The sequence below is a fragment of the Athene noctua genome, chromosome 2, assembly GCF_965140245.1.
Source record: "Athene noctua chromosome 2, bAthNoc1.hap1.1, whole genome shotgun sequence".
Lineage (NCBI taxonomy): Eukaryota > Metazoa > Chordata > Aves > Strigiformes > Strigidae > Athene > Athene noctua.
This window is the reverse complement of record NC_134038.1, coordinates 154,844,815-154,861,687: the sequence shown is the minus strand read 5'-3', so window position 1 is coordinate 154,861,687 and position 16,873 is coordinate 154,844,815. Positions and strand designations below refer to the sequence as shown.

The following is a 16,873-nucleotide window of genomic DNA, read 5'->3' as shown; positions in this document are numbered from 1 at the left end:
AAACATAAGCAAAAATTTCTCAAATACACAGTCTTCTACCTATCAAGAGTATACAGCAATGGCTTAGGTAGGCAATAGGAGAAATACTTGTCATACAAGAAATTAGAGTTTTCTATCAGGTGCTTATGATTCACTTCTATTTAAATTAAATAAAGTATAAGGGAAAAATGAACCCTTAAGCCGTGTTTTGGATTTCAATGATGTGCTACATTCCCTTGAAGAAATTCCAAGCTTTCAGTGCTCTCTGCTCCCTAGGGATATATTTTAGACCACATCACACTTTGGAGTGTGACACAGAAGGACCCAGGCTAGTCTCTGTCTGAAGGTATGAAGGTCTTAGCAGTGGTCTGGAAAGCAACACAGTTGTGTAAGCAGGTCACTGCCTCTGGTAATATGTGCTGGATCTCAGCAGGGACTGAGTGCTGATGACCCCAGATGACCACAGCTTGTGGAACAGCCTTGGTCTTTGCTAGCCTTGAAGTATCAGGTTAGAGGCATGCTTCACTGAGAAACACAACTGATCAGAAATGGTCAGATACTGGATGTGATTGGATGTGTAAAAGGCATAGAATTTCTTCAAAGCAAATCTGTTAATACTACTTGGAAGACAAAACAAAAAGATTCTGTGAATGTGTCTCCTGGCAAATGGCATGAAAATAGTTACCCCAAAAAGGAGATCTGGAAGAAGCAAAGAGTGCACAAAGAAGATGGGGGGTAGTGGGGTGGAGAGAGAAAGAAAACGAGAAAAAAAAAACCTGGAGTGCAACTAAAACTGTATCTTTCAAACAGACTTCTTTAGGTCTAGGAATGTTAATTGTCAAGAAAATCTGAGTCCTTGCATTTAAGGAAATGTCAGTGGATAGATTCTGGATAGGAAAAGAAAAAGAAGAAACAGGCTGTGGCATAGTAAGGATGGGATAAAAGGCTGGCTCAGAACTTCAACACTTCATCTTACTTTCTTCCTAGAACAATGATCCTGGAGGAAAATAATAGGAATAATAGGAAAGAGGTTGCAGAAATGGATGGTATGACATTAAAAAAACAGTTCAGTGTGCCTGCTGAGGTGAAAGGGAGAAAAGAAACTAGTTAATCACCATTACAAAATTTTACTTCAGAAGTCTAGGAACAATTTTTCTTAACAAGATTTATCAAGCCAGAAATGATACAAAGGAAAATAGAAGTCTGTTTCAAGAAGCATGAAAAGTGGCCCCAGCAAATACAGATCTGTAGGTTTGACCTCAATAGGGCCTGACAAAAATTAAAAAAAAAAAAAAAAAAAAAAAGTAGATCCTCCTAGACCAGTTGTCTTGATAAGATGAACAATTTTCTAGACAAAGAAAATAGTTTAGGTCAAAGGTAGATTCTATCTATTCGGATTTAATTAAAATTGTGTATGCTACCAAAAGGGAATTTATTAGCCAAGACTGAAAAGATGGGAAGTAGTGAAGAAATTTTAAGGAAAGCTCAATGTGAGATGGTTGCTGTTGAAAGGAGAAGTACTAGGTTGAAGGAAGATCATTGTTGGAGTTCTTCAAAGAATAACACTGACCTAGTCTTAGAGCCAATCTTACTCTCTGTACTTTTATTACTGAATTTGATGCAGAGATTAGTCATGTCATAAGGTAATTTCCCTCTGATGTGAGGTTGGAGGCATTGTCAAAACTGAGGAGACTTGTGGCTTGAGGGATAGTGTTGTGGAAATGTGATGAAGTTCAGCTGTGGAAAGGCAAGTTTGTGCACCTGAGACCAGATCCAAACCACTCTAGGTGAAGACAGACAAATGTATCCTGGATCCCTGGAAATTACAGAGAAATAGAATGGTGACCTCTATTCGACCAGGGGGTGACTAGGAGACACAAACATCAAAAGCATGGTCTCTGGGAACGTTAGTGAAGCATTAGATAAGAATACCATACACAAATTCAGTCACTCTTTTTCAAGAAAGATTATTAAAAACTGAAACAGGTGCATGGATCTGCTAATAGAATAAGATGAAGAATGGAAAGTTTATCTTATGTCAGCCTGGTTTGTTTAGTATAAAAAAATAAAAGGCTGGGAAGAGATTTAAAAGTCTATCCTTACATGGTGGAAACCTACATCAAGGATGGAAAAGAGCTCTTCAAGCTAAAGCAACATTATAAAAATTACAGTGCCACACAAGCTGGCCAGAAATAAACTTAGATTGGAATTAGAAGAGGATGAGGTGCAGAAGGTATACATCCCTTAGCCATTAGAACATCCAGGTGTTGTAGAAACTTTTAAAAGTAGTGGTAAATCTTGAATTCAACAGGATTACTTTATGAAAAGGAATACAGCATAATAGACTGAGATGGTAGGACTGGAGTGTCTTTCAGCTATGAAAACAACTTGTTTTGTTTTAGTGAAAATTTGCATTTTTTAGTAAATATTTTTTTTTTTTTTTTTACCACACTAGATTTCAGTCAAGTCATCTTTAGTTGTTGGAAGGTAATAGATGTTTCTTCCTTTTGGCAATATCAAAAGTGGATAGAAGAGAGTGAATTGATCACATTTCTATTTTGCTTTAGATTTCTCACTGTGCCTAGAAACTGATCTGACATATATATCAAAGCAAAAACAATACCAGTGTTTTAATCAGAAAAAGAGTAAGAAAGAGAGAAAAGTCAAAATAATTGTAAATACAAGAAAGACTCTGCTCAAGAAATTATTGATAGGGTAGAGTATTACTTTCCTGATCTTAATGAAATCTTCCTGTACATAAATTTTCCTAACACCTCATCAAAACACATAAAAATACTTAAGCTCTTTTCTTTCCCTTACTTTCTTTCGTAGTATGTACTCACCATTTTACGCAGAGCCATGGGTGTAAGATTAAGAAGGAGAACCAGTTTTTTCTTCCCCTTTCACAGGATTTTTTAAAGCTGTTTGGTATTCCTTTGAAGACTACAGCAGTAGTTTACATACTGGGTATTTATCACTAGTGTAGAGGGTGAAACACTAACGGCACACCATACTCCCGACCCTTTTAAAATATTAATTGATGAGTAACCATCTATGAAGCCTTATAAAGCATTAACTCTTTCAGTGGAGAAGATCTCTGCTTAACAGCATAGCACAAATCCTACATTAAACCCCATGCAATCCTATTAAAATCCAAAGAGTTTCAAGCTGTTTACGTTAGTTCAGTATCTAATATTAACACCTGGTTTTGAAACCTCTCATAAGCGATATTGATGTATTGGACTAGCAGGACAGGGGAAAGTAAGTTCAATCTTCCTGACCAACGTGGGAATATACATAAATGAAATCTACATATTGAACTTCAGTGCTTGATCCTTTTGTTGGCTTGCTACTTTTCACCAACTTCCATTTTATGTACTACATATCAGGTTAGCTAGCGTTTAAACAATTGTGCTACGTCTCCTGAATTGCCATACCTGAATTTGAAGATACTGGCTTGCATTTTCCTGAATACTGGCAACGGGACAGTCAGTGTATGGAAGTTTCAGACTGAAACAGACTCAATTATTTTGTGAAATATATAGTCCAGATGTTATACTTATTTGGAAGTCTAGTTTCTCTCTTCCCCCCCCCCCCCCCCCCCCCCCCCATTTTTTCAGCTATTTAACTCACTTAACTGACCTAAGTGTACACAATTTGTTAGGACAATGAATTTATGGGTCAATTACAGCTGGACTTTTTAAAATGTACATGGGAAATGGGCAAAGCTGTGAAAAAAACCCCAAAACATTTAGTCTTCACAGATATCTACTGATATCTATAAAATAGTAACTTTTACATGTCAGATATACCTGCAATGACAGGGGAAGGGCTTTATACCCCTTCTGGAGTGTATGAGAGAGTCTGGAAGATTTTTAACATACTTGAAATGAAACAATAATAGCTTGAAGGTCAGCAGTGCTGACCAACCCTGCTGGTAACTAGCTCAAACATCACAGATGCTCAAGCCCCTCCTAAAACTTAAAAATGGTAAGGGAATTTTCTGAGATATACTCTATTGTCTATGTATATGCCCAGCCATTACTGACAACACAGCAATAATGACTTGACTCACACCTAAAGAAATCAGCAGATGGGCTCTTTCCTCTTCATATAGAAATGTCAGTTAAATATAAGAAGGATAAAGCTAACAGAGTTATGTGCCAACTGTGCCAAAACATAAAGAAATTTTATTAGGTGCAGGAATCTTTTCTTTAGACACATATTCCTTCAAATGTTAATTTTATTTACTAAATTCCAAGGTTCCTTTACATAAAAGATGTCAGAAAGATGATCTCTGATTGCTGCCACAAGATTTCTGCTTATATTGCTAAGTTCGTGATTGTACAAATGTGCAGCGTGTCCTTAGTTGCTACCACCAGGAGGAAATTTTCCCTTAGGACTCATTAGCTAATGACTTCCTCCCTCATTGAGTTGTAAATCTACAAAAGTCTTTGGTAAACTGGTAACTTGCCTTCTTGGAAGACAGATGTGAAGGGCCCAAACAAGTGGGAGCCATAGGTACAAAAATATACAAATGTAATAAATTTAGCAAACACATGTATGTGTATGATACCCTCATAAAATTATTCTCTTATTAAAACTTAAGAATCCACTCAAGTCATACTTAGGTGTGAAGTAAATCTTTTCAAGAGCCAGTAGATTAATAAATTAACTATTCATTTTGCAATATTCTTAACCGTTCAAGCTCTATGGTTTTTAGCACAGTAGCAGTATATATAGTGCTACAGGATGGCTCAGTTACAACGTATTTTCTACCCTTCGGACACCTCTTTGAAGTTGTATTAATGAGACAGTACACTATGTAAACTACTTGTGGACACATAATCCAAAAGACACAATTACATCGTATAGCAACATATATACCATGCCATAAGGCAAACATGTACTTAGACCATGTAGATGGATCTGCTCTTAGGGCCCAGATAATGTGGTGAATTGAAAGTGTATTTGAATTTCCTCATTCTGAGCAGTTGTACTGAAGTCCAGGTGTTAAGATGCTCATGATGAGGACAGGCATAAGAGTCTAGTCTTTCAGCTTCCAGCATCCGAGTGTTCTCACCTGTAAATATGCTCTTAAGCCATAAGAACAGGTGGTGGGAGGCTTTAGCATTTATTAAAGAGTGAGCTGCTTTCTGGTGACAGGGGTGTGTGACTAACACATGAGTGTCATTCTTCCAAATTTGAGCTATTTGGAAGCAGCCTGAGGTTCTGCTTCTCAAACTCATGCTAGTCAGGAATGGCAATATCTCTTCCACGTCACCTTCTGAGTACACCTGGAGTGTGTGAGATAAAACTGTTTTTCTGGACTTTGGCACTGCAAGGGACTATGTGTCATGGTTGTCTATGATCACACAGGAAGCAAGCTTGCTAGACTAGTTCAACACAAGTTTTTCAAAACTGTTTTTCTGCTGAAACGTTTTCAAATGCATTTTGAAGGTTGCTATTATCCATGTTGTTTTGGTTCCTATATTTGGATTCATAATAGTGTTTTGCCACAGAAACAAGTCATTGTGGGGTAATTAGATACTGCACAAACTGTTCTGCAGTAACTCCAGCAGACATGAACTTGTTAATCTATGCAACAGAGAGTACCTGTACAAAGTTTAGCCCTCTGTGAAAGACAGGATAGCTCCCTCAGCAGGGGACACTGCTGGATAAAAGCTCGCACACAGGCCCTTGGCATGCACTGATTTACACCTCTGGCAAAGTCTTTAGCTTTTGAAGTACCTCAATTCTCTTAGAAAAAAACCCAGACAACATCTTTATGAAATCACTGATAATTTTTCCATCCTGCTGATTACTAAGAACAAAAAAAGAAAGCTTATCTTATTACTACAGTGATCAGAACGTTCTTTTGACTCCATCTACTGAAATGACAAAACAGAATGCTTTCTGATCATAGTTGCAGTTCTAAAACGTAAATATGCAAATTATATGTTTACTAAAAATATCTGTATGCAAGTAACAGCATCAACTGTACAGTCATAGCTTTTGCCTATTCCAGTGTATCGCTTCAAATGCTCACAAGACTGGAAAATTTGATGACAATAACATTTGATTATAAACCAGTTTGTAGCCTATTTGTTCTCTGGCCAGAAGTGCCTAATTCCTGTTGTCATCCTTGCGAGCGCATGGATGCACAAACACCAAGAAGGAACCCTACATGCAGCATTTCACTTGCTCTCAGTTTAGGATTCATGCTGGTCAGTTTGTCTTGGGCACGGCACTCTCTGACCCAGTGGGGAAGTCTCTGAACCACCATTGTAAAGAAGTGCATGACCATGTGAGCGGCCCTTTGAGCTCCATAACCACTTGCCCGGCGCTGAGTGAGGACCCTAGCTGGGAGCACAGGGAGCACAGAGCCCATCAGGCCCTGCTCACAGCCCAGCACACACGAGGAGCTGGTGCTGGCAGTGCAGTGAAGGCTCCAGTTACTTCTGAGACCTCACCGGGCAGCTGAGTTTCCCACTGTCCAAATTACAATTCAGCAATTCCAGAGAAGTGGTCGCAGGAGGGGATTTAGGTACTGATCAACCAGATCCTTTCAGAGCCTGGGTTAAACCAATAATTCATTTACTTTTCATTTCCCATTAACCAGCAAGACTGCAGGAGTTTCCCAGTAATGCTGAATGTGTAGAGTGAAGTGTATGCTATTGTTGCTGGGAGAGCTCTTTTCTTTTGAAGAGGCTGTTTTACATAGGGAATACCTTAGCTCTCCTCCTTGGAGCATAACATCTAATAAAAAAAAAATAATCCCAAAGCCTACATTAGAACTCTACCCACACAGACAGATAATTTTGACTCACTCTCCAGAAACACAGCTATAACTGCGGAATAACGTAGCAGTCTTCCTACGTTAGACCCAGGCAGCCACTGCCTTTAAACTCAAGCCAGCACAAACCTTCCCTGTCAAGTAGCTGTTTTGCTCATACAGTACCTCCTAAGGCTCTATCCATCTGTAAGCTCCTAGTGACAAGGACCTCACTATTTTTACATGTTTACACAGCACATAGCATCACTATGAAGTTCACAGAAAGATATGACGGGTGTTATAATATCAACCATAAGTAACAGAGGATGAGTGAAAGCACATCATCCAGTTAAGCTGTAAAGACCATTCATTATGTAAGGTTACTACTTTTCTTCCTTTACCTCTCTGTCTTCCGAGTAACATACTGGCAGGCAGAAAAACTTTTCATATGCAAGTCAATTAAAAATTCGGAGGCCATGGCATTTGAGCTGGAAGTTGGTTTTCAGTAAGGAAAATTGAATCACATTTGAAAATTAATAAATAAATAATAGGCTGTGGAAAAAAAAAAAAAATCCTTTTCTGGGTAGTGTGTGTAAGGATTATTGTGCCAAAACTGTCACCTACATCCTGTTTCAACTGCTGGCTCCTTAGTGAAAGTTCACTAATGGGTCTGCCAGAGAAGGTGAGGCAGGTATAACACCCCAAGCCCCCAGGCAAAATTCTCTTCTCTGAACCTGTGAGAAAAATCAGTCTTTCCAACCAGGAACAAAACCCTTTAAGTGATTTGATGCTTGATGTGAAAATAGCTAACATCTATTGTCATCGATCACCTCCCCGAGCCCCACCACTCCCCCAGGCCCTTACTGTAGAATGGAGGAGAAAACACAAGCAAAAATTCCCAAGCCCAAACATCTCAAAAGACAGGTATTTTCCCAGTTCAGACTCCTGAGCTGCCCAGATGACAGGGAGAATTCAGAAGTAGGAGTGTCAGAGCAGGCATCGCAATCAGAGGTGGCTCATAGCACTCTACCACTGATCCTGGCACAGGGGTCCAAATAAAAATCAAAGCAACATATCTCTTTTCAAAACAAAGAAAGAGTAAAAAAAAAAAAAGAAGAAAAAAAAATAATCTCATTCTCTGAGTACCTTTGATTCCTGGCTGGTACTTGATGCTGGAGAGGGGGGCTGCTCTGTGCTCTCCACTTCATTCTCTTTCTCCACACTATCCACGCTGACTTCAGTTGTGCTGCTCGGAGGAATCATTTTACCTCTAAAACACTGCTACTATCAGGAAAAAAAAGCTACAGACCTTTCTCGCTTTTTTTCATTTAATGTCCTGTTTCTTCTCTGCTCTTCTTGAGCAAATGAACTCCGACCACTTGGTTTCACTACATTTGCAAGACTAGAATTCTCTGGATTTTCTTTTTTTTTTTTTCTTTTTTTTTTTTTTCTTCTTCTCCTCCTCCTCCTCCTCCCCCTCCTTCCTCCCTCCCTCCCCTCTCCTATGTAATTCTGCTGCGAGGGGAATAAGTTATCGATGGCTCTGTAGGTCAGTTGTGTGCTTGCTTCTGTGTTTTCCCCAGTCCTCCTCCCCTCCGTGTGAAGCCTGGAGGTGTGGAGCAGCCGTGACCGTCAGCCCCGCGATCAGAGGGGAGTGAGCTGAAGCAGAAAGCCTGAGCCACGCACACACACACACGGGGCACTGGAGGGAGGAGTTGTATTTCTAATGCTGTGAATAGCTTTGGAGGAGCATGTGCTGTCATAGTAGTGAAAGAAAGTAATGCACGCATGCACACACACGCACACAGAGAGGCAGGCGCTGTGTATGAGGTTTGGAAGCATTTTACCTTTTAACATGCTCAAGAAGGCAGAGTTTAAAGGCAGCTTTATATTCTTACAAGTCTTTTCCTGAAGAAGCATTCTAGAAACAGAGAAGAAAAGAAAAAAGAAAAAGCATCTTCCCTTACCTTATCCCAGAGAAGATTATTTAAAATCCTAGCTACCCAGTGTCTCTAAAGCTCCCACCTTGCCTTGCATCCCAAACTTGTTAGCAAGCGACAGGACAGAGTCAGGGAAGAGTCACCTGTGGATCCACGTATTCTCTGCTCCCCTCCTAGGCGAAGAAGCCCAGCTCTGAGCCATGCACACACAATCAGGGTCAGCTGGAGCTCCCACTACTGTGCACATCCTATACCTGTAGTTGTCATAGTGATAATACTCCATCGGGCAGCAACAGGACGAGCAGGGGTAGCCGTCAGGAAGGCCCTGCTGTCTCTCAAGAGTGCTGTCATTCCCGAGGACGCAGCACCCGAAGTCATGCTTGGGGCTGCAGTAGTACTGGCAGAAGGTCAGCATGACTTTGCTAGCTGACTCAGATTGCTTTATATTGCTCGAGTTTTTGCCTCTGATGTAAATCTGCTGCAAAGGTGCCTGTCAGCTCTCTTCCCCGCTGAATTAAGGTCCTTATTGTGAAAGGTTGAATGGATGCGCTAACCACCAGATAGACACTTTGCAGAGTGGGAGCCACTCTGGATGGCTGGTGGAGATACCTCTTTCATCCAAAGAAAACAGAAAAAAGCAACCCAAACGTGTTTCAAATAAGCTATACTTACATTGTGGAATGTGAGAAGACTAAAATCGTTGCTTAGTTGATCTATACTGGAGGTACAGGTACTTGGAGGTGATTTGCTGATGTCAGAGTCAGAGAAGCTTCAGTACCTTGTAGCTCTGGGAGAGGGTACCAGATTCCCTTCCAGCCCCATCCCTTAGAAACACAACTGCTACCTGGAGCTGCCTCGCAGGCCCCCTCCACCTAGAACAATCCATGTGTGAAAGTGAAGGCAAATTTTCAAGATAGTAGGGGTTATACGCATGAAAGAGAGCAGAAAAAACCCTGCAGCCTCCATATTCTTAATAACTATGCAGAAGCCAAGAAAAAAAAAATCAGCTTTTCTTTGAATCCCCGGTGAATTTTCAGGACTGGCAGTTAAATGGGGAAAAAAGCTTTATTTCCTTGAAAAAGAGCGTAAAGATACTGAAATCTTTATCAGACAATAAACATTAAATGCTGCAATGCTATTTGTACACCTACCTCAGAGAAAAAGGCAATCTTAAGAGTCTGCCAGTAGAACCTATTATTTGGCCTGTAGTTGCTAACACCATTACAGATACCAAAAGGAGAATACTGGTTGGTGTTGTGGCAGTGTCAGTGACAACTGAGATTGAAGCAAGGAAATGCAGAGTTCAGAGGGGCAGGTTTGGCAGACGAGTAAAAGAATTTATTTCCAAGGGTTTGATTTCTAAAATAAAACAATGTCTTAGACTGTTCTCTTCAGAGTCAGAGGAATTCTTGAGGTGCAAAGCTCATTTCTTCCACTCAGCAAGTGAGATTTGGGCTTTGCTGTGAAATCAGCCTCTTAGCAATGAGTGGTGACCAGGCAGAGTCACAGCTTTGGTAGAATTAGGGCAGCTGTGGGCGATGGAGAACTTGGCAGGGCAAAAGCAATCGAATGCTCCAGCTCTGGCAGTGGTATCCTTCCCTGATGGTCCAGCTTAGCACAGCCAAGTCAGGGCCAGGGCACGGGGTCTGCCCACTGCAAGGTCTGTTCTGTGTGCTCAGCAATGTGACAGGTGAGAATCATGAAACTAATTTTCGTCCAGTTCCCCAGCACTGTTATTAACCAGTCTTTCCTGTTAAGAGGCTCAAAAATATCTTATATATCAAAAATAACTTGTAGGTCTCCTTTGAAATGGACCTGGAGTGGCTGGTTAATAGTTAATGCTCTAAGTGTTGTAAAATCCTGCACACATTTTATATGAAAAGCTTGTAACGTCATGACTATGTAAGTGACTATCATACCACTCTCTACTTTTTTTTTTTTGTTGTTGTTGTTGTTTTACCAAATTAGTACTGACACCTGCTGCACTCCCTCTCTTCTCCCAATTACTCACTTGTCAACCACAACTGATCTGTCAGTTTCTTGACAATTAGCCTGGGAAAGATGAGTCAAACCTAAAATCTTACCAAAAAAGCAAAAAGGAGTAGAAGCTGGATTTCTTATATTTTTATTTCCTTCTACAGGAGCTGGCTATTGAAAAATCAAATATTCAGTATAACAAAACAGACCGATCAAATTAGATGAACCTACATCTCCCTCTCCCACACTTCACTCTGGAGAAGTTGGACTTGTGATTACTCCCCATCAGTCTCTAAGTGAAGGTACTCAGCAGAAATGTGAGCACTGCAGCACAGTGCTAAACAAGAGGAAACTGAACAGATTCTGTAGTGAAGAGATGAGTGTAGATTTCTTGAGTGGGAAAAGGCAATTTGGATGAATAAAACATGAAAGCTGATTCTCAGCCCCCAGATGAAGTTGTTGCACTGTGTAAAGGCACTTGAATGTTGCCTGGGGTCACCGCCCAGCATTCTCCTGCTGGTAGTCTGAGGCTGGCTGCATGGGTGTTATGCCTTGTCCGCTCAGAGGCCAAACACACAAAGGTGACAGAGTGTGATGCAGAGCACTCCTGGGCTGGGACTCCAGTGGTCCTTTCTAAACTCTGGCTGCAGCCAGCATGATAAGAGCATCTCAGAGGCTCCTGACATCACTGCTGTGCTGTCAAGTCCTACCTGCTGTAAAGCTCCACAGTGCCAATATTAAGCTGATGTAGGGGTTTTGGCCCATACCAGGGTCTTTTGCCTTCTTTTTCCAGTAGACATTCCTCTGAAACATTTAAGCACTTTTCTGTAAAAGAGGGACATGAGTAGAGCTGGATTACACCAAAGGAAAGATATGAAATCGGTACTTATCAAAAGATATTATTCCCCTTTAGACCCCCCTGTATTTACTATAGAAAAGTAAGAAGTCAAAAAGAGAGAGGGAGCTGTGTCATTATTCACTGCTTGGTGCATAAACCATCCCATCCTCCTAAGCAAAGAGCATATAAGGGAGCATATGGGGATAATACTACCGATAAATGGCACTTGTTTAAACCACTATGTACCTCTCTAGAAATGTACAAAGCAGTGAGGAATCAGGCCAGTTGCCACCAAAGTAGACACCTCGAAGGAAAGGGAAATTAAGTCTACTGAATCTTAAGCTTCCGAGAGAATGCAGACTGAGCACCACAGAAAACTTTTAGGCACAGAAAAAAAGTTGTAGTTCTGGCACTTGCGATGAAACTTGATCAGCATCTCCGCAAGTCCCTTAGTCCAATTTGTGAGCATTCCAGGTAGGAAACAGTAGCTTCATTTCATAGTCAATTCAATTTTTTCTTTCTGGACACTGGCAACAGAATACCCCTCTAAGTGCCATTTCTGATGGGAATTTTCCTTTTAGCATGGTGCATTTGGCCAGATACACTGGTGGACATCTTCACTAGGCTGTCCTCTCAAATACCTACTATCACCCACAGCTGGCTACTAGTCTGCAAAGACCAGACCATTGCTCTAGTGGAGCATCTGCCTGTGTTTCCAAGTTGTAGGCTTGCGGGCACTTCTCACCAGCAAACATTGTATCCACAAAGGAAACGATAGTAAAATAGTTATCAGGTGGCTGAGGTTTTTTGTTTATACTCAGACACCGTTTGTTTGCTTTCAGTGCAACCTTGGCAGTTCATGGAGCAGATAACATAGTAACAACCTCCCCGGATTGTGCTTATCAAAATGCCATCTAAAGGCTACAATCACCAGCTCATCAAGCTGAAAGTAAGAGCTGGTGAATGCTCTAAAAGCATTCCCAATACTAATGGGTTACTGCTGGTTTGCATTTTGACTAAAATGGACTCTAAGTACTTTTTGAGGTATCAAGCCTTCCACTGCTCCAAGGGAGTAATTATACTGTAGCAAACGAGTAATGGTGGAGGAAGCCAAACCAACAGATTTGCACTTAAGCAGGGAGAAAATGGAACCTCTGCCTGAGTATTAATTTCAAACTCCTCTTTTCTCTCCATCCGCAGTAATGCCACAGGGAGTGATGCAGAAATCATGCTGCATCTTGGGCACCTTGAATCTGTCTTTCAGACAGATCATGATGAGATCGAAACATCGCTACCCAGACACCTAGTTCAGGAGAAAGAAGAATGCTGCATCCTCTTGTGACAGCAAGAAATGTTTGAAAAGGAGAGAAGAGGATGTAATTATAAGAGATGGAATTTAGCCAAGATACAGCATGTAATATGTTCAGTCTTACAAAAAGCATTGCAATACCTTTAAATAACCAGCGACAGTCCCGACCTGATTTTACATCTCTGCTGGCAACATGATTCCTTCTCACTTTTTATAGGAATGTGATATAAAAAGAAGAGGCCTGTGGAACCAGCAGCACCATTTCCTGCAACTCACAGATGCTCCTAGAAATTCCTGCTATTTAATAACCATTTACTGACTCGGTCCAATACAACTGTAGCAGGAATGCCCTGAACCAGTTCAACAGGTTGCTGCAGTGGTGATTTAGCCATGTACTAAATCCTTTCAGGGTATCCATGCTCCAAATATTTAAAGAGATAAAAAAGATATGATAATTAACATCATCTTCTCCACTCCTTCTGGATTCTGCTTTAACCTCACTTCTGTTTCCTTGGGTAGTCACTAAAACTCTTCCTGATGGCTCTCAGTAACACTCAGAAAGGTCTCATATAATCATACCATCTCAGTCATTTCTCCTCAGCCTTTTCCAGGGTGAGGTGGGAGGGTTCCCCCACACGGTCACCACCCTGGATTTTGGAGGGGTTTTTTTTGTTTGTTTTGGTTTTTTTTTTTGTTTGTTTGTTTTTTTTGTTTGTTTTTCTGAAGGATTTTTGATAGGAGGGAGATTTCAATCATCTCTTCCTTTTCTAGACCTTCCTTGACCTGAATTGCCCCTTAAATTCCTTTGTCTGGTTGTTAAGACTTACCAGGCATGAGCTGGGTATTACAGCTCGCAGGGCTTTACTGGATTTGTCTCAGGTTCCTGTTTTCTCCATTCACTCTGGCATTGAATACCGTCATCATGAGCTATTTCTTAACTAATGTCAGTAAAAATGCATTGAGAGCAACGTTTTGCTTAGACTGTAAATAGAATCCAAAATAAGATCTGGCAAACATTCCCAGCATAGCTGGTGGTGAACACAAGGATATGTATATGCATTTTTTTTTTTTTTTCATACAGATAACTTATGGCTATGCACCAATTTTTAAAAGGCTGTGCATTCATAGTATTTCCTGTCTTAGGTAGTTACAGTATGTCTGTCACTAATATTTAGGCACAAACATGCATGCTGAATGCAAAATGAACCTTACCATCAACTGCAACAGTTGTGCTACCATATTTTGCTTTGGAAGAAAAAAGGATTTCTCAGTGTGCCAACGACCGTAGTCAGGAAAGTAGGGCTTTTCTACAGGGTGTGGTAGAACGTGGTTATGCACAGCAAATCTTTTAAATATCTGCAGACCCTGTAGGAGGAAAAGCTTTGTAGAAATATCAGAAATTATCATTATCAAGATTAACATTACACTCTATCAGATTAGTGCATGTGTCAACTGGAATAGAAGTGTGTATGATGAGGGCTGCCCACCATTACATAACTTATTATAATGGTCTATTACAGCTCTCAAACAAGAATAAAGAATATAAATGTTCAGCCTGTTAGAAATCTGATGGAAAAGTGGCTATCTTACAGTCCAAATATATTGCTTTTGTTCCTTGAATCTTGATAAGATGCAAAATTAGATATTGATGGTAGCTGGTCTCTCTACATAGTTACAAGCTCAAAATAAAAATGGGAAGTAAAATTTGAATTGAGCAAAAAAAAAAGATAATCCTTAAAAACATTGCAAAAGGTCATCTATAATGATTTATATTATTTTATTAAAGCAATAAAAATTCTGAGAGTCCCGTGCAAAATGATAATAGGAAGGTAAGTTTGTCTTCTTGACAAAGACAAGATTATCACTATTCTATGAGCCTATCAAATGTAATCAATATATTTTTAAAAGGATTCAGGTCAATTTGCATAGAAAAAATCAGATCTCACTATTAAGTCTACAAGCAGTGATAAAACCACAAAGCATTGTGCTTGGGAACATTTCCAACCAGATTTCCTCATAGAAATATCAATTTTTTAAAGTTCTCCAGTGCATACAATTGTTATACTTTGTTGCTTAAAGCAATAGGAAAGAATGTGATCACTTACTTGCATTTGAAATGTCAACACAAAGCATCTGGAGTCACTGCTTCTTTTGATAAGTACCTATTACTGCCTCTTATTATTCAAAAGGGTCAAGCTCAGCTGTAAGAGCAAACAATCTCACTAGCAAAGATAGTAAAGATTTTTAGAAGTAGCTATGTCAGAAAAGAAGAGAAATAAAAGAAAAACGAGGGGAAAATTTTCTAAAGTATGCTTGCTTTTACCTTCCACATTCATAACTATTTCTATTCTTCATTGGATTTAAGAAAAAAAAAACAACCAAGGTTTCCTTATGTTTGTTAGTCATACCACCTGCAGTAGTATCACTCTATAATTGTCATTCTGATGTCTCAGAGTGTTTGAAGTGTTCAGGCAGAAAGGGGTTGAACACCAGACCCAGTAAGAGCTAGACCTCTCCTGCTGCTTCCATGGAATGGATTATTTTAAATTCAAATACCTAATAATTGAGCTCTGTGGTTTCAGCCTTTGAGTAAGCAGGGTACTGAAGTATGTTGTAGATTTATCCATGTAATTGGTCAAATTGACTTTGATAACTTAAAACAGTTACATGAACAATGATTTAGCTAATATATCTCTGTATGATTTTAAAATTCTATTTTCATATTGTAGTCCATAATACTTCTGTGTCTTATTAGTCTCTTTTGCCATGGGGAAAAAAAAAGACTAGTGAACAATGAGCATCAGGATGGCTGAAATCTAGAGGAAAAGCAAGTTACTACAAATTCCTAGGGCGGGCTAATATTTGGGATGCTTTGATTTAACCAAATGCAGAACTAACACAACTGAGCACAGGTGGTTGGACATATGTAAACTGGGCAGACCAACAATTAAAGAAAGCAGCAGTTTATAACAGAAGGGATAACCATCACCTCATAATGTCAGGGATTGTCTCAAACTGGGGCATTCTTCTGAGATCCCAGATACAAGGAAATCCAGCACTTGGTAGTCTACATGATCAGAACACTCAAGAGATGCAGAAGATATAACTTCAGTCAGGAAAAACCTTTGGATCATGAGAAAATATGAAAAAGAAAGTACTAGTAATGAAGCTGGAATGCAACAGATGAGATTGTCTTTCCAAGGGAATGTGACCAGCCCTTAGATATGAACTCCTGCAAACACAGAAAGGTTGTATCTAAATTCTGAACTCTTCAGACTAGGTATCATCCTTCTATTTTGAGTTTGTACAACATCTAGAAGCTAGGTTTGCTTTCTATCTGGTCTTAGGTATTACAGTAAACCAAAAAAATAATAATTTCAAAAAGTGGGTATGTGTCTACTCAATCCCAGCAGCACTGTAAATCTAACTTGTGCAATATTTGGCTGTGTTCAAAGATTTTATTACCAAAATTTTCCCTTTGTTTTTCCCTCTGTTTCCCCCCTATCATTATGTTATTATAAACAAAGTTCTGCTTTTCTGCACTGATTATTAAAAACTGGAGGAAGAAATATAAAATTATTTTAAAAAATATAAAAACCTTAAATGGCATTTTCAAGACTGAAAGCTTAAACAAAGACGTTGAAGTAAAAATGTAGAAGCTAAACAGTAGTTTTATATATATACACACGTTCATATACTGCATACTTAACACAGTAATGGCTTCATATAGTGTTGTCATGTTGAGTGACAGACAATAATAGGCAGTAATGCTCAGGAAAGATCAATGCAGTAAGCACTCCATACATAAAAAGAAGTAGTGTAGAGAATGATCTGATTTATAAAAAAATGTCTGCTGTCTATTTGTGTGACCCCCTAATGAGAGCTTTTTGTAGGAAATGTATTTTTATCTTCCACATAGAAAAGCAAAGAATGTGCAGAGCTGTGAATGATATGCTTTAACTGCAGATAGTTGGCAAAGGTTTTGACTTCTTTGGGGTATTTTTTTAATCCCATTGCACCCAGTGGAGTTATAAGGATGTTTGCAATATGTCTTA

The 16,873-nt window shown here is 39.6% G+C and overlaps 1 protein-coding gene across 3 annotated transcripts in view; it reads right to left on the bottom strand.

Moving 5' to 3' along the window:
- The window catches only part of STAC (SH3 and cysteine rich domain), a 79,438-nt gene extending 71,263 nt beyond the window's left edge, over positions 1 to 8,175 (bottom strand). For 2 of the 3 annotated variants that reach the window (XM_074898147.1, XM_074898149.1), the window contains exon 1: positions 7,901 to 8,175. In XM_074898147.1, the coding sequence (XP_074754248.1) occupies positions 7,901 to 8,017 (117 nt within the window). In that variant the 5' untranslated portion in view covers positions 8,018 to 8,175. Of the gene's footprint in view, positions 1 to 2,822; positions 2,922 to 7,900 lie in introns of those variants that run through there. The other variant, XM_074898148.1, reaches the window with a different exon arrangement.
- Positions 8,176 to 16,873: the final 8,698 nt, after the last annotated feature.